The following is a 26,978-nucleotide window of genomic DNA, read 5'->3' on the forward strand; positions in this document are numbered from 1 at the left end:
TGTTTTGATGCTAAACATGTTTCAAAATCCACAAATGTGTGCAGGGTATCTACAAATGCACGGAAGCGATCCACAAATTAATGCCAGGCAGAGTTGTGTTTCAAAAATCACTAATAAATCGCTATTTGCAAATTTCATTTTATTTATTTGTGAATTGTATTAATTTTTGTGCAACTTTTAACATTTATTTTGGGACTTCAATCTATTTATTTGTGAATGTCAATATATTTATTTGTAATAATGCAACAATTGTAACCCCCCCCCCCCCCCAAAAAAAAACAAAACACACAAAACAAACAAACAAACCCATGCGATTCGCTGTAATGAATCGCACCAGTAGGGGTCGCTGTAGCGAGTGCTGACTCGCGTTCTACAGCAGTATTTCATTCCTCATCCTCTCACTGACTGACTCACACACGCGCTGATGCTCAATGATGGCGGATAGTGCGAGTGAGAGCGACACGGACGGGGCCACCCCTCATTGCTCCTCATCCTCGTCCTCCTCCATTCTCATCTCTTCCTTCCGTCTAGAGGAGTTGTCGAACCGCCTGGCATCTTTACAGCAAGAGAATAAAGTGTTGAAGATCGAGCTCGAGACGTTTAAACTGAAGTGTAAAGCTCTGCAGGAGGAGAATAGAGACTTGCGCAAAGCCAGTGTCACCATAGTGAGTCATCCACAACTGTCTTTCTTTACAATTAATACTTATTTACCTGAGTGAATGTGGAAGCAAACACTAACCATAACTAGTTCAAACATCTAGTGTATTATTGAACTCATTTACAGTTGCTGTTACGCTACATTTACGCTTCACTAAAGCTAATGTGCTAATGATTAGCTTTTATTGTCCCCTGTTTTCCGTTATGCCATGTTCATTTAAAAAAATAATTTACTAAACAAACACCCTTTAGTCCCCTTTTATTGACTCTGCTGAGGTTTTGGTTGTGGTTAGAGTCTACGAAACTGTCAGTTAGCGTTAAACGTCAATCTTAGTTAAGCTAAGCAGTTAATTCGGGACAGTAACGTTAATTACTCTGGGAATATCAGCCTCATTTTCATAACTCACTTGGTTTAAACGAATGTCTATAGTAATAATTTGCAGAAGTAGTATAAAATACACGGTTCATTGAAACCTGGTCTTATTTTAAGTGACATAACAGTGAAGTGCAGTAGAATGATCCAATAGGAGCACGATCGTTAAAACTCCCATAATTAAAACAATGCTCGACATTGTTATAAAAACGTGGCTAGTTATGGTTAGTGTTGCTGTGAGCAGGTAATGCGTCATCTGCCCTCTTAGCAGTTTGTTGATGATTTGACCATCAATATACAGTTAAAACCTGTAAAGCAACGTTTATTTATTTTTTAATGGAACAATTTTAGACAAATTATTAAACAATCTTAAAGGTTTTCACATGTGTTTTATGTTTGGTATTGATTGTAGTACTCCTTAAAAAGGAAAGAAATAATGAAAGAAGAGAAGAACCAGATGCGGGCTTCTTCAACAGTACTTCACCATGAATGAAGCGCATCTCGAAGGTTCTCTCTTTAAGTGTGCGCGCCGACGCGAGCACGTAAATTCGTAGGCGTGACTAATCACACACGTCACGCATTAAATTATTATTACTTAAACTCAAACAACTGAAAACTCAACTCGCATACAAAACCCAGTAAAAACTTGTCAGTATATCATCACAAGTATCATTTGATACATCAGGCTTTATGGCTCATCTAGTATGATATAGTGATAATGTGGAACTCGTACTCGAGAGGAAAAACACCTCAATTTTATTCAAAGGCCCAAACTGAGCAAAAATATCCAATTTGTTGTGTGCAGATGTTATTTATTTGGTCCAAAAGATGAAATTCTGATAGTTTGCACTGTAAATCAATGATATCTTTATAATAGTTTAGCAGACTAATATCAATTGTCACTCTATATCTCTCAAAATAAAATGTCTTATTATTTTATGATCAAAGCTCTGTAGTTTTATTTCTGTGGGGCAAAACATATAATGCAATGCAATACGATGATGATTGAGAGATGTAAAAAAAAATATTCCTCAAAACAAAAGCCAGATTCACATTTTAACATAATGTTTCTATAAAAAGAATGGATGGATAATAATCAAGTTAAACTAAGCTGCTTCAGTAAAATATTCAGCTTCAAATTCAACTAGCAACAATATTAAAGTTATTCTTCCGTCTGAATTTAAAAACTTCACTGCAAAAAACCCCACATATTTTATATTTATACTTAAGGCCTTTTAAGTATAAACTATCAGTCAGACGACAGAGGGCATGTAGTAGATTGTGTGCAGCAGGTTTATCAGCAAAGTTTTGATCATAATCGTTTAGAGGCCTTATTTGCATATCAAATATGATACTGTAGGCACAGGGTTAAACATAAATCTAGCATGTAGTACACTGAGTACGTAATGTAAACCATTATATATTAATGATGAATTGTTTAACCTGTGAGGATGAAATATTGATGATAGTACAGTACAATCTGTCATCAGTTTGTTTTGCTTGTTAATATTTGATAATCATCTGACAGTTGTTCTTGTGTGTTGTGAGAACATGTTTGTGTACATTTAAAAGTGAGTAAGCGGTTGGTCTCAGATTGAGCGGGTTTCTCAGGTTTATTTCATCTTTATTTTATCTACGTGACTTCATCATTCACTTCCCATTCTCTCAGGATTACGGTCTGCAGATGTCTACATAGTTACACCTATATGTAGAAATATCTTTTCTGTTAGACTTTCAGTTCCTTATTTGTAACTCACATGGGTTTTGGAGCACGTTGCGATAATGAACTTGACTTGTCTCGATAAATTATAACCAAACCATTGTCCTGAAATGACTTTGATTTATCTTCATTCATGATGTTGTCTGCTGTCCCAAGCCCAGCTTTTACTGCCTCCTTTCTCTAAATTATTGCAGCTGCGTTTAGAAACAAACTTCATGCTTTTAGGTCTTTCGTGCTGCATTCATTAGTGAGAGAGGCCACTTTCTTAAATTCTTATATGCTTGTAAAAACTGATTCAATGGTTGTGATTTACCTACAAGAAGTATTGCCTTATGATTTTCCTGGGTGGTTCAGCATGATCCAGCACCATATCACTCTCATCTCAAGTGCCACACATTTAAGCAATTCTTCATAACATACAAAGAAATGATATGACTCCTAACAGCTTGCGCCAGCACAAACCTTCTTTTGGCATAAAAAAAAATAAATGTCGCACAAAATTAACGATGAAAAGCCATGAACACAATTTTTGTGCAGTGTTTTTTTTTTTTTTTTTTTTGCATATGCATTTGTAGGAGTTTCCCTTTCAGATGCAACAATTATTGTATACTTTAGGGTTTGGATTGGGGTTTGATTTAACACCCAAAACAGCATGTCTTAACCCATTTTGCACTTAACATGCTGCGTTAGAAGAGAATGTTCTCCACTCCTCGTTCATTTATTTGGAATGCCAGAGAAAGCGGTTTTCTGAACATATTAGCCACGTTATTTTTAATTTGGTGCATCTGTGTTGTTCATAGATTACCCGCACCTGATTATCATCGGCTCTGCTTGTTTGCGAGACTATATTCGTTTGTGCTAGACATGTGCCAGTATTCGGTAATGCGATAAATCGCGGTAAAGAATATGCACGATATTGTTATCGCGGGCACTTCAAAATACTGTGAAAAATTATAGATCCGAATTTAGATTTTTAGAATGCGCATTATTTTCCATCAACCGCTTAAACAAACACTGTGCAAAACACGTGCGCACTCTAGTCTAATGTAATGAATCCTCATCCTCACATGGAGAAGAAGCATGGCGGAAGGAGGAACGCTGCCCACGATTTATCCCCCTTCTAAAAGCAGGGCTGTCAACTCTACGCATTCAGTGTTTTTCAGCCACGGAAAGAGGTCAATAAAACTGCAGGACAACAATTATGTCACAGAACGTTACATTTACCTCAGGAAAGCCATTTAATGACCAGCATGTTAGTTGACTAGAAAAAATAGCTATAGAGAGGAGTATTTTGCTAAATATGTGCACTATATTACATATTTATTATATTTTTACTTGTCATTACATAATTGTTATTATAATGAGAACCACATTATATTTAATTTAATTTGTTATTTTTAACCTTTAATAATACCAGTTGACAGGGCTCTCTGTATGTTTACAGCATTATGTGAGATGTATTTTTTCTTCAGAAAAATTAACATGTAGGCTATCTACTGTAGCCTACCTAATATTTATCCAAATGAGTCAATATTGAATCAAGATTGAAATCAAATCCCAAGAATTGAATTGAAATCGTGAAAATTGTGTTAAGCAATAATACAAACAGTAGCCTACCAGTCATTGTAACATGTTGTCACTAAACTTAATACAATTCTGTTTAGTTACCAAATATTTTGACAATCACAATTACACCTATTGTGATGCAAGTTGTTTTTTGTACATCCCCCCCCAATCCATCCATTTCTCTTGTGCAATTAAAATATCGTGATAATACCGTATACCGTGATAAAAGCTCAATCAATTAATCGCAGCATGAAAATTTGATACCGGCACATGCCTAGTTTGTGCTGCTCCTGGTAGATTATCATTCTGGAAATGAACTGCTGCGTCTGTGTTCTTTAATTTATACATTCAGTAGATCAGCCGCAGAACTTTACACTCCAATCTGCACTTTTATGGGATTGCGGTTACGGACTAAATTGCCCTGTTTAGAAAATCTGTTCCTAAATGTTTTACAAATAAGTTTAATTATTAGCATGTTAATAAGTTTTTGATGTTTAATGCTTTTCTGGTAACCATTCTTGAGCCAATTGTTCATCCTTGTCTGCACAATGGCAGAAAAATTAATCAAATACTAGAAATATTAATGGCAAAAATAATTCAAAAGTAGGGGTGTAACGATACCCTCATGTCACGATTCGATACATATCACAATACTGAACTCACGATACGATATTATTGCAATACTCCAAGACATATGATAAAAGGTTAACAAAAAATTTACTGTTTATTAAACTTATAAATTTGATATTACATTGTGTGTATAAATTAATATTCTTGGACTTGGTGCTGGAAACCCAAAGCACAGGACAATAGAGACACCAGAATAAAAATATTCGTGATTCTGAAGCTGAAAATACAGAGTTTCAGACGAATATGTTTCTCTGTCACTGACTAGATACATTTAAAATAATGTAGGCCACTTTTTTACACAGATATTCCCCTATTGCATTATTGTACATTATATTCAACATTATATATCATATTTTAATGTAGTACTGACACTAAAACTCTGAAAACTTTATTTTTTTCTCACATAGTAATTTTTATTTTGGGTGAACTATTCACTATACATATTGTCACTATTCACGATACATATTGTTGCATTTTTGTATAGCGATATATTGTCACACGATATATTGTTACACCCCTATTCAAAAGGGTTGACTTTGACCCACATTTGTTCAAAGTCAGCCCTTCATTATCAATTTTCCAACCATTTATTACCATTATATACGTGTCATATGCTTGCAAAGTGAAGGAATGGGTTTGTCTCCAAGATCAAGGTTTTGTGTTGTCACGATACTGGAATTTCTAACTTCGATACGATACCTTAAAAAATATCGATATTCGATACACTGGATAGTCTTCGTTGTAAAAATTAAATACAGAATAATGCTTACAATTAAAGTTACAAAAGTTAATTCAGTCAAGAGCAGTAAGTTATTTTCTTGTCTTTTGTTTTTTGAGTAAACATTACGGACAGCAGCAGGAATATTAGACTGCTGTCACTTTAAGAGCTTATGCACGGATCCAATAGACTGATACACAATGAGTTTTCTTTCTAATCTATTTACGCTCCAAATTTTTTGACCACACTAATAAAGGTTAATGAAACCACTATTTACTGATGTATTTTCAGTTGCTGTAGACTAACATTGTTGCGCTTTCTAAACCATCTTTTTTTAGCAAGCGAGAGCAGAACAAGAAGAAGAGTTCATCAGTAACACCCTGTTCAAGAAGATTCAGGCCCTGCAGAAAGAGAAAGAAACACTAGCAGTCAACTATGAGAAGGAAGAGGAGTTCCTCACCAATGAGCTTTCTCGAAAACTCATGCAAGTAAGTGTTCGGCTGTCGTTAGATGTGCCTGGGATTTGCTTGCTGTGGTCAGCACTGAAGAAATGGCTGCTAACATAGATTAGATTTGATGCATTTAACAGAGCTTTTGCAGTGGTGTTCGAAAACTGCTTTATCAGCACCCTTGACCAAGCCTTCTGGAATCATTTAAACACTGGTGATAGATGGCCGTTTCCAAGCTCACCTAACTAGGAAATAACTTCCTCAAAAGGCCCTTTCCAGTTCCACCACACTCTTGAGGTTCATCCGCCTTAGAGGTAGTGATTCATGCCCTTTTGGGGAACTGTTTCAGCAGTGCCGTTTTTAAGGAACTTCTTATGGCTTAAAGAGTCACAGGAAATCTGTTTGTCCTCAATTTCCTGTGGAACATGTGAGAAAGAGGCAGAAATGGAGTTGGGAAGAGAGAGCTGTAGAGAAGCATATTGTCACCTGTGACTCTGAATGTTTTCTCATTTTATCAATGTTGAAAACAGTTGTGCTGCTTCATATTATTTTGAGGAAACTGACACCATTTTTAAAGATTGATGAATTGATGTTATGTCTTTACTATCACTTTTTATCAATTTAATGCATCCTTTCTGAACGAAATAATTTCCTTAAAATACCCAAATGATTACTATTTGCATTTAAAAAAACATTGTTACCAAAATATAATTAGAACCCAGAAGTGGAAAGAAAATAAGAACCATTAAAGTCCCTTTTATTCCTGTCCCTTTCAATAATAATACGGAGAAATATGAGACTTTAGTCTGGCACACACTATTTATTTTCATAGTTTTATCAGTTTAAAGTCTATTTTTTCTCCATGTCTTTCTCAGTTACAACATGAGAAAGCTGAACTGGAGCAGCACTTAGAACAGGAACAAGAGTTTCAAGTGAACAAACTGATGAAGAAGATCAAGAAGCTGGAGAACGACACAATCTCCAAACAGCTCACCTTAGAACAGGTAATCACTGAATTTTGCTTAGTGGTCCCAACATAGTATTTTCCAATTTTTGCATATATTTGAACTTTTTGTGTTTTTTTAGCTCAGACGTGAGAAGATCGACTTGGAAAACACTTTAGAGCAAGAACAAGAAGCTCTTGTGAATCGGCTATGGAAACGCATGGACAAACTGGAAGCAGAAAAAAGGTCAGTGCTATTCTGTTGCCAGTAACACTGCCACGGCTCACCTCAGAAATATAAACACTACCTTGTAACTGAGAACATGGTGAAGCCACTTTGAATATTTAAAGTGCCCTACATGCATTTGCTGAACACCTGCTTTTGTGTTAAATAGGTTTGTTTATTTACAGTTGTATCTGTAGATTTTCTGGCCTGAATTTTAGTGGTTAGATTAAATGAGAGAGAATGAGAGGTCTGTTTTGTTCCACCCCTGCAGGATTCTTCAGGAGAAGCTTGACCAGCCTGTTTCTGCTCCTCCATCCCCGAGAGCCATCTCTATGGAGATCGACTCACCTGAGAATATGATGCAACACATCACATTCCTCAAGAGTGAGGTTGAGCGTCTGAAGAAGAACCTCCGCACTTCAGAACTACAGCGTAAGTTCTAGTACTGCATTAGCCTGGAAATCCAGACCCAAATCTGAAAGATTAATGGTCTGGCATCGACTAATGAAAATCGGCCAGCTCGAGGGGCGGCACCAAGCATGCTTTTGAAAATTTTGCTGCACGCAGTTGGATAACACTACGACCAATCACAACAAAAAGCCCCATATGCTTAGCTACCAGCGGAGCTAACTGGTAGATTAGACTCTTGCTGTATCCGGTCAACAAAACAGCAAAAACGTCCTTCTTGCAAAGGAAGGATTCGATCGCAGTCTTCTGTTCCTCTTTTAGATAAAAAGCCAAGTCTAACTCGTTCATTGTAGCGGCCAAAGCCGTTTCAAACAACTGGTGTTCATCCATAGCCATCTTGCAATGTTTACTAATGACTTTGACTTCACAGCGCTGTCGTCATCTTTAGCTCGCCTCTGGCCCGCCTATATCAGATAACCCGATGTGATTGGTGCAGCTCGGATACAAGGGCATATTTAATGAGCATCATTACTCAACGATAGAGTAACTCGCTGAGCAAATTCAATTTGTGCTCTCGCGAGAACTCTGGATTTCCAGGGTAGTACTGCATTAGATCTACCGACAATATGAAATAAATTTTTTGCCTATTTACTTAAAAATCGTTAATGGCTTACATCAGATTCATTCTCTAATGAATATTCTAAAGAAAATGTTTGTCTTTGTAATCTTTCATCAAAATTTGAAGGGACACTATGTAACTTTTGGTCCTGTAGCGGTTAAAAGAAAAAAACTGCATTTTACAGAAGAACATTGTTTTGGTTGTGCTACGGCTCTGCGTGATTGTATGGATGAATATGGTTCTTTCTCATAACTAAAAAAATGGAGATCATACTGCTCATGAAACATTCACTACTAGGCTTAAGAGATATAACCAGTTTAGATGGAAAGGATCTAATGGCTCGTTTCCATTGAGCGGTACGGTACAGTACGGTACGCATTTATTTCCGTTTCCACTGTCAAAAGTTGTGAATGGTACCAAAATGCTGAACCGTACCGTACCACTTTTTGGGTACCCTTCCGTTGGGGTACCTAGCACAGTGGTACGGTACTAAAGGGTGGAGCTAGACTCACTGCAGAACGTTGATTGGTTGACAGAGAATCGTCACTTGCACGTGCTACAAGGGGAATGACAACATAAGAAGCGCCATTTTTTTAATATACAGTTTAAATACTACTGTTACTGTGTCACGAAATGTAATTTTAAGAGTTTTTTCGGGCGAGAACGTAGTTGTTTAAAGCTCAAATCTGTGGTTTATTTATAAAGATTTATGAAAATTTGATCCAGGTTGTGAGATCCAGGCGATCACCGGGCGCTCGGCGCTCATGTACCCCGCCTGGAACAGCCTTTCCTCGGCTGGTCCTTCTGACGTTTGCCGCTGACTCTGACGTCTCTGTAGTGGTTAAACATGAGATATAATTCGTCTTGTGTAGACCTAACGGGCGATCTTTGGTCTTGTGAATAATTTGTTCCCTGGCCAAATTGAGGGCTAAGTGAAATTTCATAACTTTATATTTAGGCTATTTAACTTTACCATTGTAACGTTAGACTAGAGCGCTGACTTTGTATGTTTGACTGAATTGTTTGCTTTATTTCTTATTGTATACCTTCTTGTACTTTTTACTTATACTTTTATAATGGCTATTATTGATAAAACTGAAATTTAACAAAAAGAGACAGGGTTTAGTTTTGTAAAAAAAAATTTTATTACAGTGAAGATGATCAGAGTACAAATGCACATATTGCCTGAACCATATTAATAAGTTTAATATTTTTAAAATTTAAACGAAAAGAGGCAGAGTTGTGTTAAATTTTTTGTTGTTGTTGTTATAAATAGGCTAACGTTACATGTAGTGAATATAATCAATACGCGTTGCCTGAACCACATTTGTGTGGCTATAATGTTTAAGATTTCTTTAAATGAAAAAAAGATCGCTTCTTTCCAGCATAGGCTACACCACGCCTATCAAGTAAGGGTACTGTTGGCAGTGGAAGCCGATTCATGGTTTACCGACCCGAACCGTACCGTACCGCTCAGTGGAAACAAGCCATAAAGCTGACTAGATGATGATGTTACTGTAGCTATACCCATCAATAGACACCATACTATTGAAAATAAATTCCAGCACAGCTCTACAACAACCTACTGAAATGATCCTTCACGATAGATGATGCTTTACAATGAACTCAATGTAGAGAGCTACATATGGCAATTTATCTGTTCAAAATACCTTGGGCTACTCTCCTGTTGAGTGATAAAAATACCATCATCTCCACGTCGCATTTACAACATTTCAAATCCTTCAGTTCTCCCTATCTCTGAAAGCCAAGCCAATCTTTATTCTCGTTTTATCACGAGTTCTGTCACATTCTCTTTTTGCCAGCAGACTCTCCTCTGTTTTCTGTTTTTGTTTAAACGGGTGATTTCCCGGAGATTGTAGACTTAGCTGCTCCGTGTCAACCTTTCTCGCTCGTTGTGACGACTAATCTTTGTCACTCCCACACCATACACACGTAAAAGTAGCCGGAGCAACGTTTCTATACATGTATGTGTGTATGTATATGTGTGTGTGTGTGTATATATATATATATATATATATATATATATATATATATATATATATATATATATATATATATATATATATATATATATATATATATATATATATATATATATATAGAAATATATATATATATATATATATATATATATATATATATATATATATATATATATATACATATATAAATAAAACACTTACACTTAAGCCGGCTTGCCATAGTGAATCAGGCTAAGACAAAAACTATAAACTTTAAACTTTATATAACTTTAAACTTTGAACAAAAAAAAAGTTTCATTGTGTACCTTTAATATCTTGTGCTATCTCAGATACATAGTTCCTTTTCATCAAAAGTCAGGGACGTTTCTATATATATATATGTATACAGTGTTTCCTTTAGGATTTTTTTTAGCAGTGGGGGCAGGTCTGTCCGAACACCCCCCCCCTTTATTTAGGAGCACATACAATTGAAAGGGTTTTTTTTCCCTTTAATGACACAATATTACTGTGCCACATTGTGTGACAAAAGTTTACCTTATGAACATTAAATATTTTCAGTTTTAGAAAAACAATTACACTGGCTGTCATAAAAAAAATTGCATAAAAAAACCCCCATTCATACATTTCGTGCCTCACTAGCGATTTTTGCTTGAAGTGTGAATGTCCGCACACAAACATTGTTGGCCCTGCAGGGTTTTACCTGGGTCAAAAATGGTCTTCGCTGGCCAACACTTTAAAAAAAAAAAAAAAGCTGTGATTTTACCTCTGGATTTCATAGCTTTGTAAGATAAAATCCTTCTTTAATAGATTATTTTGGTATATAATCATATCAATATAAAAAAGCAGGGAGAAAAAGTAGCATTAAAAAGTTTATTTTAACTAATAGTCTTATTTTCTACCATCTACAATTGAATAGGCTACCATTCAGTTGTAAATGCTGTAGTTTATTAAGGCTAAATCTTGCTAACCATATAGGCTGTACTAAAGGGGGTAAGCACACCTTACGTTCTTATTTTAAGGTGTTCTGTAAATTATTTTTTTGAAACACTTTACAATATGGTTTGATTTAACATTAGTTTATTACTAACATTGACCATGAGCAATACATGTTACTGAATGTATACATCTTTATTAATCTTAATAAAAATACAGCTGTTTATTGTTTGTTCATTAGTTCACAGTGCATTAACTAAATGTTAACAAATACAACTTTTGATTTCAATAATGTAGGCTATTAAATGTTGAAATGAACATTAGCAAAGATTAATACATTCTGTAGAAGTGCAGTTTATTAAAAGTTAATGTTAACTAATGTAGTTATAACTAGAGTTTAATAAATGGAACCTTATTGTAAAGTGTTACCGATCTGTTATACACCGATTCAGACGTCTCGTGAGTTCAGTGTTGGAAAGATCAGTCGTTTAACCATTCATTAAAACGTGGAACCTTGCTTCGCAAAGAGAGTGCTCGCGCGCACGCGACCAGAGGGCGCGCGCTCTCGCTCTCTCTCTCTCGTTCTTTTAAACATGCGCCCAGCTGTCACAAGCGCAGCAGTTTATCTACATTACACACCGGTCAAATAAGACTTTGGCGGGACAAAAATTCGCTTTGGCGGCCGCCAAAAAAATCTTCGATCGGGTCAGTCGCACAAGTGCGCCTAAATATCTTTTCATGGTCGCACACAGACATATTTAGGCGCAAATGCGAGTGAAATGGTCGCACTGTAGAGCCCTAACGTTACCGTGGCGGCAAAAATTTTGCCGTGGCGGGCCGCCATTAACTAATCAACATAGAGGAAACACTGTGTATATTATATAATGTATATGTATATACACATGTAGATGACTCAGATACATTGTTCCTTTTCATCAAAAGTCAGGGTTTTTTTTAATTAAGAAATTAATACTTCTATTCAGCAAGGATGCATTAAATTGATAAGTAACGTTAAGACATTTATAATGTTACAAAAGATTTCTAGGACAAATAAATGCTGTTCATTCTATTCATCAAAGATTCCTGAAAATATTGTGTAAACCATGATACTTAGCTGCACTGATAATAAGAAATGTTTCTTGAGCACCAAATTGGCATATTAGAATAGTTTATGTGACACTGACAACTGGAGTAATGGCTACTGAAAATTGCTTTGGTGAGCATAAAAGACTTCTTTCAACCAAATTTTTTAAAATCTAATCAAACCCAAACTTTTGAACGGAGACCACAAGTCTCCGTTCAAAGTGTAATAAAGTACTTAAAGCAAAGAATGTGTCCATTGGGATATGGTGAACTTGACCTCCACATCCCAATTAAAAAGCCTCCTCAAATCCCATTTTCACCATTGGAACTACATGATTTTTTTCATGCTATTACTTTTCATGGCAACTAGATGGCAGTATGTGCATTAACAACAAGGACACATTACTCTGCTGAAATACTGTATCACCCTGTCCTCAAGGGCACGCTTCATAAGGACTTGTGGTCTCATGGCTCTTGTGCGTGTTTGTGAAGTCTTGAGTGCAAAGGCCCCCCTTTTTATTTTTATGGTTCATAAAATCCTAGTCTTCAACCCAGCAGTCCATCACCTGTAGTCCTGTCAGGGTGTCACAAGTTATGTTGATACGTTATCACAAAACATTTTCATAGTTTCAGAAAAATTAGATAACGCTACCTTCATCTATGTGTATGTGATTAATAAATGTCAGACTGTTGTAAAGTAAGAACAAATGCTCTGGCCCGATACAGTCAGCAAGTGACAGTTCTATCAACTGGACGAAAACTTTCTCACATGGTCACATGCTTTTTGTCATGTTGACCTCATTTGATTTTCTCATGGTTCTTTATGTGGACCAATGCACTGTTACCGTATGACTTTACCATAAAGATAAGCTCAGCTAATTGCTGTGTGTGTGTTTACAGATACAGAGAAAAGGGCTCAGTACATAGAAGAAGAGCGCCACATGCGGGAGGAGAATGTCCGCCTGCAGAGGAAGCTCCAGAGGGAGGTAGAACGCAGGGAGGCACTGTGCCGGCAGCTCTCTGAGAGTGAGTCCAGTCTGGAGATGGACGATGAGAGGTACAAGCAGCCCAAAGTATCACATGTAACACTAGGGGTGTGCGATATGTATCATCTACAATAATATTGTAACTGTTGTTTTAACGATGTGGAAGCTGACATTATTAAGCTTTGGAAGTAAGGCTGTGACGGTTTCGTTTTTTTTTTTTTTTACCACTGCGGTGGTAACGGATATACAGTGAGGAAAATAAGTATTTGAACACCCTGCTATTTTGCAAGTTCTCCCACTTAGAAATCATGGAGGGGTCTGAAATTGTCATCGTAGGTGCATGTCCACTGTGAGAGACATAATCTAAAAAAAAAAAAATCCAGAAATCACAATGTATGATTTTTTAACTATTTATTTGTATGATACAGCTGCAAATAAGTATTTGAACACCTGAGAAAATCAATGTTAATATTTGGTACAGTAGCCTTTGTTTGCAATTACAGAGGTCAAACGTTTCCTGTAGATTTTCACCAGGTTTGCACACACTGCAGGAGGGATTTTGGCCCACTCCTCCACACAGATCTTCTCTAGATCAGTCAGGTTTCTGGGCTGTCGCTGAGAAACACGGAGTTTGAGCTCCCTCCAAAGACTCTCTATTGGGTTAAGGTCTGGAGACTGGCTAGGCCACGCCAGAACCTTGATATGCTTCTTACAGAGCCACTCCTTGGTTATCCTGGCTGTGTGCTTCGGGTCATTGTCATGTTGGAAGACCCAGCCTCGACCCATCTTCAATGCTCTAACTGAGGGAAGGAGGTTGTTCCCCAAAATCTCACAATACATGGCCCCGGTCATCCTCTCCTTAATACAGTGCAGTCGCCCTGTCCCATGTGCAGAAAAACACCCCCAAAGCATGATGCTACCACCCCCATGCTTCACAGTAGGGATGGTGTTCTTGGGATGGTACTCATCATTCTTCTTCCTCCAAACACGTTTAGTGGAATTATGACCAAAAAGTTCTATTTTGGTCTCATCTGACCACATGACTTTCTCCCATGACTCCTCTGGATCATCCAAATGGTCATTGGCAAACTTAAGACGGGCCTTGACATGTGCTGGTTTAAGCAGGGGAACCTTCCGTGCCATGCATGATTTCAAACCATGACGTCTTAGTGTATTACCAACAGTAACCTTGGAAACTGTGGTCCCAGCTCTTTTCAGGTCATTGACCAGCTCCTCCCGTGTAGTTCTGGGCTGATTTCTCACCTTTCTTAGGATCATTGAGACCCCACGAGGTGAGATCTTGCATGGAGCCCCAGTCCGAGGGAGATTGACAGTCATGTTTAGCTTCTTCCATTTTATAATGATTGCTCCAACAGTGGACCTTTTTTCACCAAGCTGCTTGACAATTTCCCCGTAGCCCTTTCCAGCCTTGTGGAGGTGTACAATTTTGTCTCTAGTGTCTTTGGACAGCTCTTTGGTCTTGGCCATGTTAGTAGTTGGATTCTTACTGATTGTATGGGGTGGACAGGTGTCTTTATGCAGCTACGACCTCAAACAGGTGCATCTAATTTAGGATAATAAATGGAGTGGAGGTGGACATTTTAAAGGCAGACTAACAGGTCTTTGAGGGTCAGAATTCTAGCTGATAGACAGGTGTTCAAATACTTATTTGCAGCTGTATCATACAAATAAATAGTTAAAAAATCATATATTGTGATTTCTGGATTTTTTTTTTTGAATATGTCTCTCACAGTGGACATGCACCTACGATGACAATTTCAGACCCCTCCATGATTTCCAAGTGGGAGAACTTGCAAAATAGCAGGGTGTTCAAATACTTATTTTCCTCACTGTATATACGGTATCTCACAAAAGTGAGTACACCCCTCACATTTCGGCAACCATTTTAGTATATCTTCTCAGAGGACAAAACTATAGAAATTAAACTTTGATATATTTTAGGGTAGTCATTGTGCTGCTTGTATAGTAGTATAGATTTACTGTCCTCTGAAAATAACTCAACATACAGCCATTATTGTCAAAATAATATTGTATGTATATATCACATATTGTGATATTCAAAGCATGAAATATCGACATCGTTTTAATTTAGAGTGTGACAATATACTGGTATTGGCGATAACCACGATGTTTAAAATGAATACGACTCTTGATAACATGGCACGTAAATACTCCAGCGCCAGTACCTGGTTGACCTCTCAGGTGTCTGTATTGCACCCACGGACACCTATCAAATAAGAAGACGACGCAGCGCTCGCCCACGTAGCTAGAGTGAAACACTCTGTCCACACCCGAAAAAAGTAAGCTCGCCAGTATGGAGTTCTTCGGCTTCAAAGAAAACAACACCTTAAAGGGGGTCGCACACCGGATGAGAAGCGCAGCGCCACGTCTTTAAAATTCGAACACATTATTATCTATGCATGTACACACACCGGTGGTGCCATTCAGCGTCTGTCCGCGGCGCCCAGTAACGGCTCAGGACCTTGTTCAAAATCCTGCTGCGACACAGAACGCCATTTACATAGTTTTATATTAAATTTACATTATATTTGTCTCAAATCATCGTAAATGACTTCACCCTGTGCTGTAATATACATTTAATTTTACATTCATTTACAGAAATCAGCTGCTTGAATGAAAATGGCTGATGTTATCGGATTTTCAGGTGATATTCTCAATTCATTTAGTTAACGGATGCTCTGAGGTAAAGTGTTCAGATCACAGACTCAGCAACTATTGTATTTAATTGTACAGTACAATCATAACATAGTACAGACATTATCTTAATTTCATAATGTCCTCAAGCATAAGAATATTGCTGGCCATAAACTGAGAAAGTGTGCGTCCTGTGTGCGATACCTCGAGTTGTCCTACACGCGACGCGGCGCTGCAGAATGTGTAGCCATCAACCTTTTTACCCATCTCCGTGTCCATCACCCTACGGATTACGCCATTTTACAGAGAGTAAATTGCTATTATTTTACTAGTCATGGAATGGGAAACGTGACATTAACCTATTAATGGGGTTTCTGTGTTCATATATTTAATAAAGGGTGATTATTAAGAACCCCGTTTTCAGTTGTATTTGCACTTAATTTTTTTGTTCAAATCTGCTATCAGCATGACTTTATTGGCGCCGGCGCAACAATAAGTTTAAGTGCTTTTCAGTTCTTCAAGAAACCTTCAGACAGTGTTTCGCTTCAGTTTGAAACCAGATAAACTTCACATGCTTGTCTTCCTTCACAAAAATTTGCCATAGATTGAGTACGCAAGAATATATATATATAAGGGCTTTCAACGCATGCAATAAAATCAAAAATCAAATCCTTAATGCGGTAAAATAATTTAACACAAATAAATTACTGATGCATGCAAAATTGCTTCATTAACTTAATTTACATTACGCAGTTACAGTTAGATGATCTTAAAAGTCGAGAGCATCTACAGTAGCGCAAGCACCTGAAACCTTGGTAGGCGGACATTTCTATTCAAACCATTACGCTTCTCTGTTTGTGATCAGATCATTTTAAGCCGTTAATCTCTGGAAAAGTTTTCAGTCTAATGATCCAGTAAGCGAATTCATTCAAACAGCACTAATGTAAAGAAAACCAGGCTGATTAAATCAGAGACGGCAGAGAGAATAGAGACTCAACGTTGCGTTTACAGTAAATTATTCATTACAGTGTGTGTTTCGCTTTAAAACTTGAGCGCTGTGTGAAATACAGATTGAACGGAATGTCAAAACATCCCACTGCTGTTTGGATAGATGATATACAAACTACGTTTCTCAGCTGGATAAAACAAAACAAAACAGCGTCTTGCTAGTGAAGTTTTGATGTATGAGGATTGCAATAGAGGTCGACCGATAGTGGATTTTACCGATATTTAGGTTTGACCGTACATACCGATAACCAATTATTCAACCGATATTTTTTAAATGGATACTGGATTAAAAACAAACGTAACACTCCAAGTACAACAGTGCTGAACTAAGATGTGCTAAATTAAATAAATATATAAATATGAATATATTAAAATGAGATGTTCTACAGAACAAAAATTTTTTTAAACATTAAAATATTACAGGTCAAACGTGTTTTTTAGCTATAACCTAAAAACATATGTAAATTTCATAGGTAACACTTTGCAAGTCCCATTTGTTAACAAGGATGTATTAGCTAGTTTTCATGAACTATGTGCATTATGCAATATACAATATTTGTTTTTACTGCATGTATTAATATTTGAGCAATACAATTGTACCTTGATCATTCATGTTAGTTCATAGTACATTACTAAGGTAATAACTTACAACTTAATAAAGCAACTTCACCGGCTAATGAATGTATAAAAGTGACCAGCTGGATATAAACTAATGGAAATAGATGGTAACAATTGCGACATAAAACATTTGGGTCAGGTTTGTGTGTGTTTTTTTTCACATTGCTTTAATCGCTAGGTAGCAATATATATGAAACACATATTTGACCTGTAATATTTTAATGTTTAAATTATTTTCTGTAGAGTTCGTTCTGTAGAACTTCTCATTTTAATATATTCATATTTATATTTTTCTGAATAGAATTCATAATGTTAAAACTGGCGAGTGACACCGTTTCATATACCTGCCAATGCTGATTTTTAGACCCTGTTAGTAAATAATGGTAACATAAATAATATAAGAAAGTTAAATATTAAGTAAAATAAACAACAATATAAAACACTTGCCTGAAGAGCAAATGTTATCTTCCACTGGTGCAAGATATAGGCTATATTTGAATTAATTTGGCTTAAATTTATGGACTTCTGCACCTCTCATTTGGCACGAATCCAAATGTTTCCATGGTTGCGATGTGACATTTGATTGCTTTGTAAACAAAGCTTTGTGCTTTACTCATGTCATATGTAATATATATGTAATATATACGTAAAAAAAAACAAAAAAAACAACCAACCAAGGTACTTGCACAAAAACTCACGTGATCAACAAAATCCAAGAAAATATTGAGATATACTTTTTTTTTTTTTTTTGCCAATATCGCACACCCTTATGTAACACCTACTGCTTCACTTAGATGCTCTATTTTACCGGTTAATTTCACTGATGAACATTTTAACCACCACCTATTGTTCTGCAGGTACTTCAATGAGATGTCCGCTCAAGGCCTACGTCCCCGTACCGTCTCCAGCCCCATTCCCTACAGCCCATCCCCGTCTTCCAGCAGACCCATTTCACCAGGTACACCATATTTACTTGAAATAGTACTTCTTACAGCTTTCCTAACTCGCCTGATCATTGGAATCTACTATAGAAAGTTGTTTTTGAATATGGCTCTCACAGTTTCTATTGTGGTATTTATTTTATTTTATTTTATTTTATTTTTATTTTAATAATCAGGGTTCGTACGGGTGCTTGAAATCCTTGAAAGTGCTTGAATTTTGATGTTGTGTTTTCAAGGTTTGAAAAGTGCTTGAATTTTGGATAAAATGCTTGAAAATGCTTGAATTTGTAACTATTTCTTTCACAAGAAATATCTTTCTGACGAAATAGTTCTTTATTAAATGGAGAAAAAAATGTAGCCCTTCAGAATCAGATACAGATTGATTTGCGTTACGCTGGCCAGAGCAAAAGTAGGCGGAGTTTTCATTTTGATTTCCGCGGTTGTTTGGATGCACCGTTTTTATTGGCCACGCAGCGGCAACAGTTGAACTATTTTAAACTTTGACCGCGGCGTGCGCGAGCTCGCTGAGCTCCGCTTTGGTCCGAGTCGTGCGGCGCAAGCCATTGAAATATATCGGTTTCATTTCATAGCGCAGCGCGGTCCGCGTCCTATCTGAAAGGGCCATTAGTGACTGAGAGTACTTGGTGTGATAATGTAATGTAAGTAGGCCTATTGCATGTCCGTTATGTTCATTTGTGGAATATGCAGTGAACATTGCCAAAATTACAGAACTGTAACGTGCAAATTAACCTGCAAACGTTAGCCCAGTGCATAACAACAGTCGTTGATTGCTGAACTGAAATCAGTCAGTGTCATAAGTAGTATACTGTTACTGTAAGGTTTAGGATGGCCCTATGCAATATTTACACTGCTCTATTCCAGTAAATGTATTAGCTAACATTATGTCTTGGCCCAAGACATCTGAAATACAGCTAGGCAATGAAATACATTTATCAGGCAGGTGCCTGTGCACTCAGATATTGTTCAAACCTTGTCTATATCAAGAATGTGTCCCAAAACGGTCTTCATATTTGAAATTAATTCAGTTTTACAGCCTATAAATCACATTATCTGGTCAGCAATATTTGGACATTAATATAATGAAAAGTATATTATTCATATACTTAGTGATACATTTTGAAGAATAAAACTTGTGATTGGCTTAAATATTAGGGCTGCACAATATATCGAAATATTGCAAATGTATATATTACAATATGCATAATTGCTTGCATATCGCAAAGGCTTGCAATAACGGGTCATGAACAAAAGACAAAGAAAATCACTCACTGCTTTTGGCTGAATAGGCTAACTTTTGTAGCTTTAATAAGAATCAGTATATTTAATTCATGCAGTGAAAACTAAGCAGTGTTTATTTTTACATTTGATTAATCAGTTTCTGTTGTTAAATAAACCTAATGTAGGAATAGGATAACCTGAACCCCTAAACCCCAGTGATGTTAAAATAACACTTCTTATGCTACAGTAAAACACTGATGTTCACTGTCTTGAAGTTGTAGGGATATTTTCTTATCACAAAAAGAATGTGAAACACGTATGTGTAGGTTATATCATTTTAAAGATAATTTAAGTTAATTTGACACACTTTAAGCATTATCGTATAGCATATTGAATATCGCATTATTTAATGAGTTATCGCATATCTCATTTTTCTTCTATATCGTGCAGCCCTCTGCTATTATGAAACATTTGGCTGTTTATCTCTTTTGATGTGATAAAAACACTAAATAAGAATTTTAACTATGTATTGGTATGTAATTTACGGTAGTGTAAGGTGCTGGAAAAAGCTTTAAAATGGACCTGGAAAGTGCTTGAAAAGTGCTTGAATTTGACCTTGGAAAAAGTGTACGAACCCTGAATAATAATAATAATAAAAGCAATAGCCTACATCTGTTTTCCATTTACACAAAGATAATAAGAAAATAAAACTACAGGGATTAAAGTTCTCCGTTGCTATGACAGATTTCCATTAATTGCAGCGAGTCTACGATGGATTTCCGTCAATTGCAGGGTTCCTGCCTGTCCTTCTGTCTTAAATTTACTTTTTTTTAGAATTTTAAGGCCATAAATATGCTTACATTTCTCAAATAGTGTAATAAATGTCTTAATTTCAGTTTGAATAGGTCTTAAATTAAGGAAAGATGAGGTGTATTCACCCTGCTGAGGGGGATGTGATCAAAGCCTGGAGTGGAGCGAAAGCATGTTCCTCTCTCTAAGCGTCCTGAGCATGTTGATCAATTGTTGTTTCTGCATAAAAATCTGAAGATGTAATTGTTTAAAATGATTTCAACGTAATGTGAAGAAATGACTTTGTTTGGTGCACATTCCAACACTTAAGGCCAAATTGTTAAATAATCAGAAGCAGAGACTTTAAAAGTAGAAGGAGGAGCCATTTTAATCTTTTTTGTGACAATTTTGTTATTTCATTTAGCTCATTGTTTTTTTTAATGACAAACACTAAATAGTTTTTCAGTGATCACAACTGTTATAACACTGGTTATACAATAAACATATATTACTGTTACTAAACTCTGAAATTCCAAATTGATCCATATACGTATCGTATCGTGGCTTTAGTATCGTGATGCGTATCGTGACGTTGTTGGTGATACACAGCCCTAGTGTGCGACAGGCTGTGGAATGGGGTTTGGCCGAGGAAAAATTCCGTCAAAAGTTGTTGTTTTTTTGTGCTTTAATCGCTGAAACTAATTTCTTGTTCTGGTTAATTTGTTCATTCCAGGAACACACAATTTGTCTTCATAAATGATTCTGACCTAATGTGACTGTAGTCAGTTTCAGTCTACACCTGTCTTCAGGAGGAGGCCTGTTCAACATTCCTCGGCAGAACAAAGTTCAGAACAAGGCATATACTCACAAGCAAATAGATCTGAAAAGATTGCTCATTTACCACAGAGTGAACTGCACATTATGGGTGTTTCCGTCACAAAGACGGAACAAAATGTTCTAAACGATAGGCAGCTAACATAATACGCTGAAATCAAAGCATGTAACCTTCATGGATAAGCCAAATGGAATGCATTGCATTGAGTTTAATTAGGGGTGTAACGATACCCTCATGTCACGATTCGATACATATCATGATACTGAACTCACGATACGATATTATTGCGATACTCCAAGACATGGTAAAAGGTTAACGAAAAATGTACCGTTGTTTAAAATGCTAAATTTGACTTTACATTGTGGAATTGAATAGGTTTTGACTTGGTGCTGGTAACCCAATGCACAGGACCTAATGGTGACACCAGAATAAAAATATTCATGATTCTGAAGCTGAAAATACAGAATTATTTTAGACATATGCTTGCTCTCTTTCACTGACTAGATACAGTACATTTAAAATAATGTAGGCCACTTTTTACTGGTAACATTTGGCATTATCAGGAGCCACAAATATTGCCCCATTTCATTATTATACTTTATATTCAACATTATATATAGTGGTTTAATGTAGTACTGACACTAAAACTCTGAAAACTTAATTTTTTTCTCATTTTTTATTTTGGGTGCACTATACACAATACATATTGTCACTATCCACGATCTATATTGTTGCAGTTTTGTATTGCGATATATTGTGACACGATATATTGTTACACCCCTAAGTTTAATGGAAATGTTCAGAAAGATTGAAAGGCAAATTAATCTAAATATATTTTATTAAAGGTTTGGTTACCTGGCTGCACTTTTCAACATAATAAAAGTAAATGAGGATTGGGTCTGTAAAGCTCCAAAAAAAAAAAGAAAAAAAAAAAGCTATGATAAAAGTGCTTTGTGTAACTGTGATAAATGTTGGTCTGTTCCTTACTATGTTGGTGTTCATTGGCCTATTTGAGAATTAAGTTGTTTTTTATATATATATATATATCAAATCGTTTCAGCGAATTGGTTAATTAAAATTGCATTTATGTTGCTTTTGTGTTCTTTTTAAATCTTGAACCCTTCAATCTCTATTCATTGTTATTGTGTGGAAAAGTGTGACCAGTTCATTAACTCTGTATAATAACACACTTCAGTGAATTTGCTAAAGCCTCGCTGACTTTGTGTACCTCATTATGTTTGGTTTTGCAGGGTTGTCTTATGCGAGTCACACAGTGGGCTTCACCCCACCAACTACGCTGACCAGAGCAGGCATGTCCTACTACAACACACCCGGCCTGCATGTCCACGTAGGAGCCTCACACGGCATTGCAGTGAGTTCCTTCTGGCCTTGCACCATCATGACTGTCTGGGTTTTTCCCTTCCTAACAAGCCCAAAGTATACTTCGATTTTTACGTGTCCATAGGGTTGTATACAGTCAATTTCGTCATCAGCTTAGAAATTCATCCTAAAATCTCAGACTTTTATTCCGTTTCCAAATGATTTGATCAAGTGGTGTACACCAGATGTTCTTAAACATACCTTAGACTGCTCTGCTTTTAATGCAATTAGGCAACAATTTTACTAAGAAAGCTCTCTTGAGTACTTGTTTAAAGGGATCATGTGATGCTTTTTAATGTTTTCCTTTTCCTTTAGTGTGTAATGCATCTGTTTGTGCATGTATAAGATTAGCAAAGTTATAAAGCTCATAGTCTGCTGCAAAGGGATTTATTCTATCTAACAGAGAACTCTGATCCAGACCTGCCTCGATCAAAGTCCAGATATTACTTCTGCAAACGTCTTCATTACAATCAACTTTTAACAACGCAGCTATTGCCAATAGCCTTTGCTGCTGACAGTGACACGGCCCTGACCCTACCAATATAGTATATGCGTACTATTGTGCAGCCTGACTTATCCAAATGTGTACCTTATCTTTCACTAAGGAAAGACTATTTAACACATTTGGCAGAATAATTTTTTAAAACATTATTATGGGTAACCTCCCATTCTTATGTATTGGTACATATGTAGGTACATGTACCAATTTCAATACGCATGTACTAGAGCTGCATAATTAATCGTTAAAAGGTTGTAATCTTGATTCAAATACCCACGCAATTTTATTCCTAAATGCCAACGATATGGCCATTTCTAATAAACCTTTGACAAGTACGATCACAGCGGAACATTTAAATCTGCATTAGCTTCAAATAAAGATTGTATCAATTGCATCGTTACATTAGTAGGTGGTGACAAGTGCTAACCAGTTATTTTATTGATTTATTCATGAGATTCATTGAAAAAGTCTGAAAAAACAAGTGAAGTCTTTATGAGCGAGTCATTGAATCATTCATTCATTCAATTTAAAATCAAATTAATTATTATTTTTAAATAGACTGCAGCAATTAACATTTTGTCAGAACCTCTAATAAATTACGTTATTTTATTTAGTTGTCTATTCAGAATTGTGGGACAGAAGAGTTTATTCAGTACAGTTTTCTGCAGATAGCTCCAAGCATTTAGCAGTTTCAGTGTGGGCCTATAGTCTTTACTTTATCTTGTTGTAATGTGTTTATTATGTGCTAAAGGTCATTTGGATTACATTTCAAACATTGAACAAACATTCAAAAATATTGGTAGCTCATCACAGCCAAGTGTTAAAGGGATCATGACGCATGCTTTTTTTTTCTTTTTTTTTTCTGGTTTGGATGCTACCTTAGACCTTGCTCTGACCTGCCCATGCATATGGTATTAATGTTATTTGTGCAGGTCTTAAAAAAGGTCTTAAAAAGCCTTAAACCCTTGACTCAGCACTCCAGTTACGTCACATTTATTTATATACCACTTTATACAAAAGATTGCTTTAAAGCAAGCAGCTTTACAGTATTAAACATGACAAACAGGTACAGTAGTTTGAAGGGGTTTACCAGCCTGAACATACTGTTTTGAACTCCAGAAACAAACTCCAAACAAACTTAATTTTGTCCTGATTTTGTTCAAAGTTACGTCACGCCAGTTCGTTCTTCTATTTTGCCTGAAGAGGGTCTAAATGGTTCTAGGTGGAGCTGGTGTGAATCTTCAGCTGTTCTAAACATCAGTTTGATCACATCCCATGGAAAGTTACAGATTATTTACTGTCCTTTCTCCCCTCACAGAGACCCTCCCCAAGAAGAAGCAACAGTCCTGATAAATTCAAGCGGCCCACGCCTCCACCTTCCCCCAACACGCATGCTGGTGTGCAGCCACCACCTCCCCCGCCACCCACCGGACACCCGTCATCATCCCAGCAGTCCATGCAGCCATAGGTCAATGCGCCATCGGAGGGGACTCCAAACAGAGCTGCTTCACTGTAACATCCTTCCAGCCAAAGGATTCAAAATCCTTATCTTTATCATCTCGCACTGAAACCATTAATTTGTCTTGCTCATAGTTTTCTGTTTGGAAGAATGTGTCCACTTGAGACAAGGGGTAAAGGCATTTCCAGCTCAGAGGGAATGAACATGTCTTTGGTGTATAGCACAGTTTTAGCAAGTACTTAGTGCTTTGACATCGGTGTGTGTCAAGCGATCTACGCCCATAGCAATCTCTTAGAAATTGCTTGTTCGTAGATGGTTTCATATTTTTTTTCATGTTTAGACACCTTAAAAGTGTCAGCCAGAGTAGACCATTAGGACGTTCCAGAAAGCCACAGGTAGGTTCAGTACTGAAGATGGAATCATGAACAAAGCATCTAATGGCCTTTTATTGATAATACTCTGGTAATAGTAATACCAAATATTACTATTAAATTATCAGTAAAATAAATCATAAGTGTCTCAGAAAGTGGTGAAAAAAACAAACATCCTGTTTATACAGCAATATGCATTTGATAGTTGCCTCATAAACATATTCGGAAAGCAAGACCGCAAAATATGTTAATGTGCTGAAAATACTTAACAGTAGTGATGAAGAAAGCTCACAAAGCAATGTCCAGGTCATATATCATCTCAAAATCAGAATAAAAAAATGCATAGCGAAAATAAAACCTTATGAGGACCAAATTTCCATTATTTATATATACAAGTTTGAATATATATATATATATTTATATTTAAATTCTCAAAATTGTCATAAATATAATTGTGACATTGTATAAAACATTGTGGCATTATTTTAATGACAAGCACATTTTCCTGACAAATTCACATGTGAAAAAAAAAAATCTAATTCAGCACAAGGCTTCATTTTCTTTATGCAAAATGTTTAATTTTATTCTTTTCTGACCTGGACAGTAAGTGGCTTTGCCGTGTTTGAATGAGAAGATTCTGCAGTAGATGACGTGGTGTTTCGGAGCCGCTGCAGATGTAATGCGTCGTTGGCATCTACTTTTATCCTCCTGGTAGGATCTATAAGCTTTTTTTAAATTTCAGCAAGACACTTGAATCATTAAATGCTGTAGATTAGTGTGTTTTTGTGTAGTGATCGTCTCGTTTCTTTTTACAAACACACCTACAGCTCTTTTCTGCTTAACGGTGTCTGGTACCACTGTGATATTTGTTTTCTTACTTATAAATATACTGAGTATAAAATAATTGGAAGTGAATTAAAGCATGTGTAAATAGACTTTTTGTATGCTTTGCAAATTTGCCCAATACCCATTGTTCTTATGGGGGTCCCTTTTGAAAAGTGTTTAAAATTGTTTCATGCAGATTTACGGAAGGTCAAACCAATCATTAATTTCCTAAAGCCAACTATGGTCGCAAGTTCTGTCGTTTCCATCGGAGTTCAAGAAAACTTGCGACCATAGTTGGCTGATGATGCTTTTGGAAAAACGCACTCCTGGTCGGTTGTAGTTAAGTTGGTTGGTTACTGTGGCTAAGTGAATGCTGAAAGTGTACAACCTCTTACAAAAACATGACTGTGTTTGCTGAAGCATGACATCAGCGCTTTTCATCCTCAATACAGGGTGTGTCTGTGGTTTTCGTTTTTTTTTTTTTTTTTTTACCATGTATTCTTTTAGAGCACAATTCATTAAGATTTAGTGGAGCCAGGAATATATTTAATTTAATGTTACACTTTTGTTTACCTTCATTTTTTTTTTTTTTTTTACTGTTGTCTGTAAATATCTGTGTATAGAAAAAGAATACTTTGTTCATTTGACTTCAGTTTTTGTCTCGTTTTTGTAATTTCCAGCCTCACCCACCTTTTATTTTAAGGCTGTTGACGACTGAATGTAACGTTTGCTCATTTTACTGCTATCATTAACAGCGGACACCTTTGAGCCTTAACTCGCTGTGGTATTGCTCTAGCTTATCCCCACATCAGACTATTAATGCCTTAATATGTGGTTCAGCATTTTTTTTGTCACAATAGATACTAATTCTGGTTTGCATTGCATCATTTGTAAAGTAAAAACTAGCTACATTATGTAATGGTTATTTTGGTTATTAAAACGATGATGATTATAACTGAAAGTCTCGAATTGGTGTAAAAACTCTAATTACCCTGCACTGTCTTTTTAACTATTATTTGCAGAA

General features: G+C 36.3%; 1 protein-coding gene across 1 annotated transcript; it reads left to right on the forward strand.

The window, feature by feature from the left end:
- The first annotated feature begins 415 nt into the window (after positions 1-415).
- Positions 416-26,909, forward strand: ccdc6b (coiled-coil domain containing 6b). Its single transcript, XM_084135697.1, has 9 exons — positions 416-665; positions 6,003-6,152; positions 6,989-7,117; positions 7,200-7,303; positions 7,554-7,714; positions 13,229-13,385; positions 18,474-18,574; positions 22,671-22,792; positions 24,618-26,909. Exons 1-9 carry the CDS (start codon positions 432-434, stop codon positions 24,765-24,767), a joined length of 1,308 nt encoding a protein of 435 aa, XP_083991823.1. The 5' UTR covers positions 416-431; the 3' UTR covers positions 24,768-26,909.
- Positions 26,910-26,978: the final 69 nt, after the last annotated feature.

This window comes from Abramis brama, assembly GCF_963993115.1.
Source record: "Abramis brama genome assembly, chromosome: 14".
Taxonomy (NCBI): Eukaryota; Metazoa; Chordata; class Actinopteri; order Cypriniformes; family Leuciscidae; genus Abramis; species Abramis brama.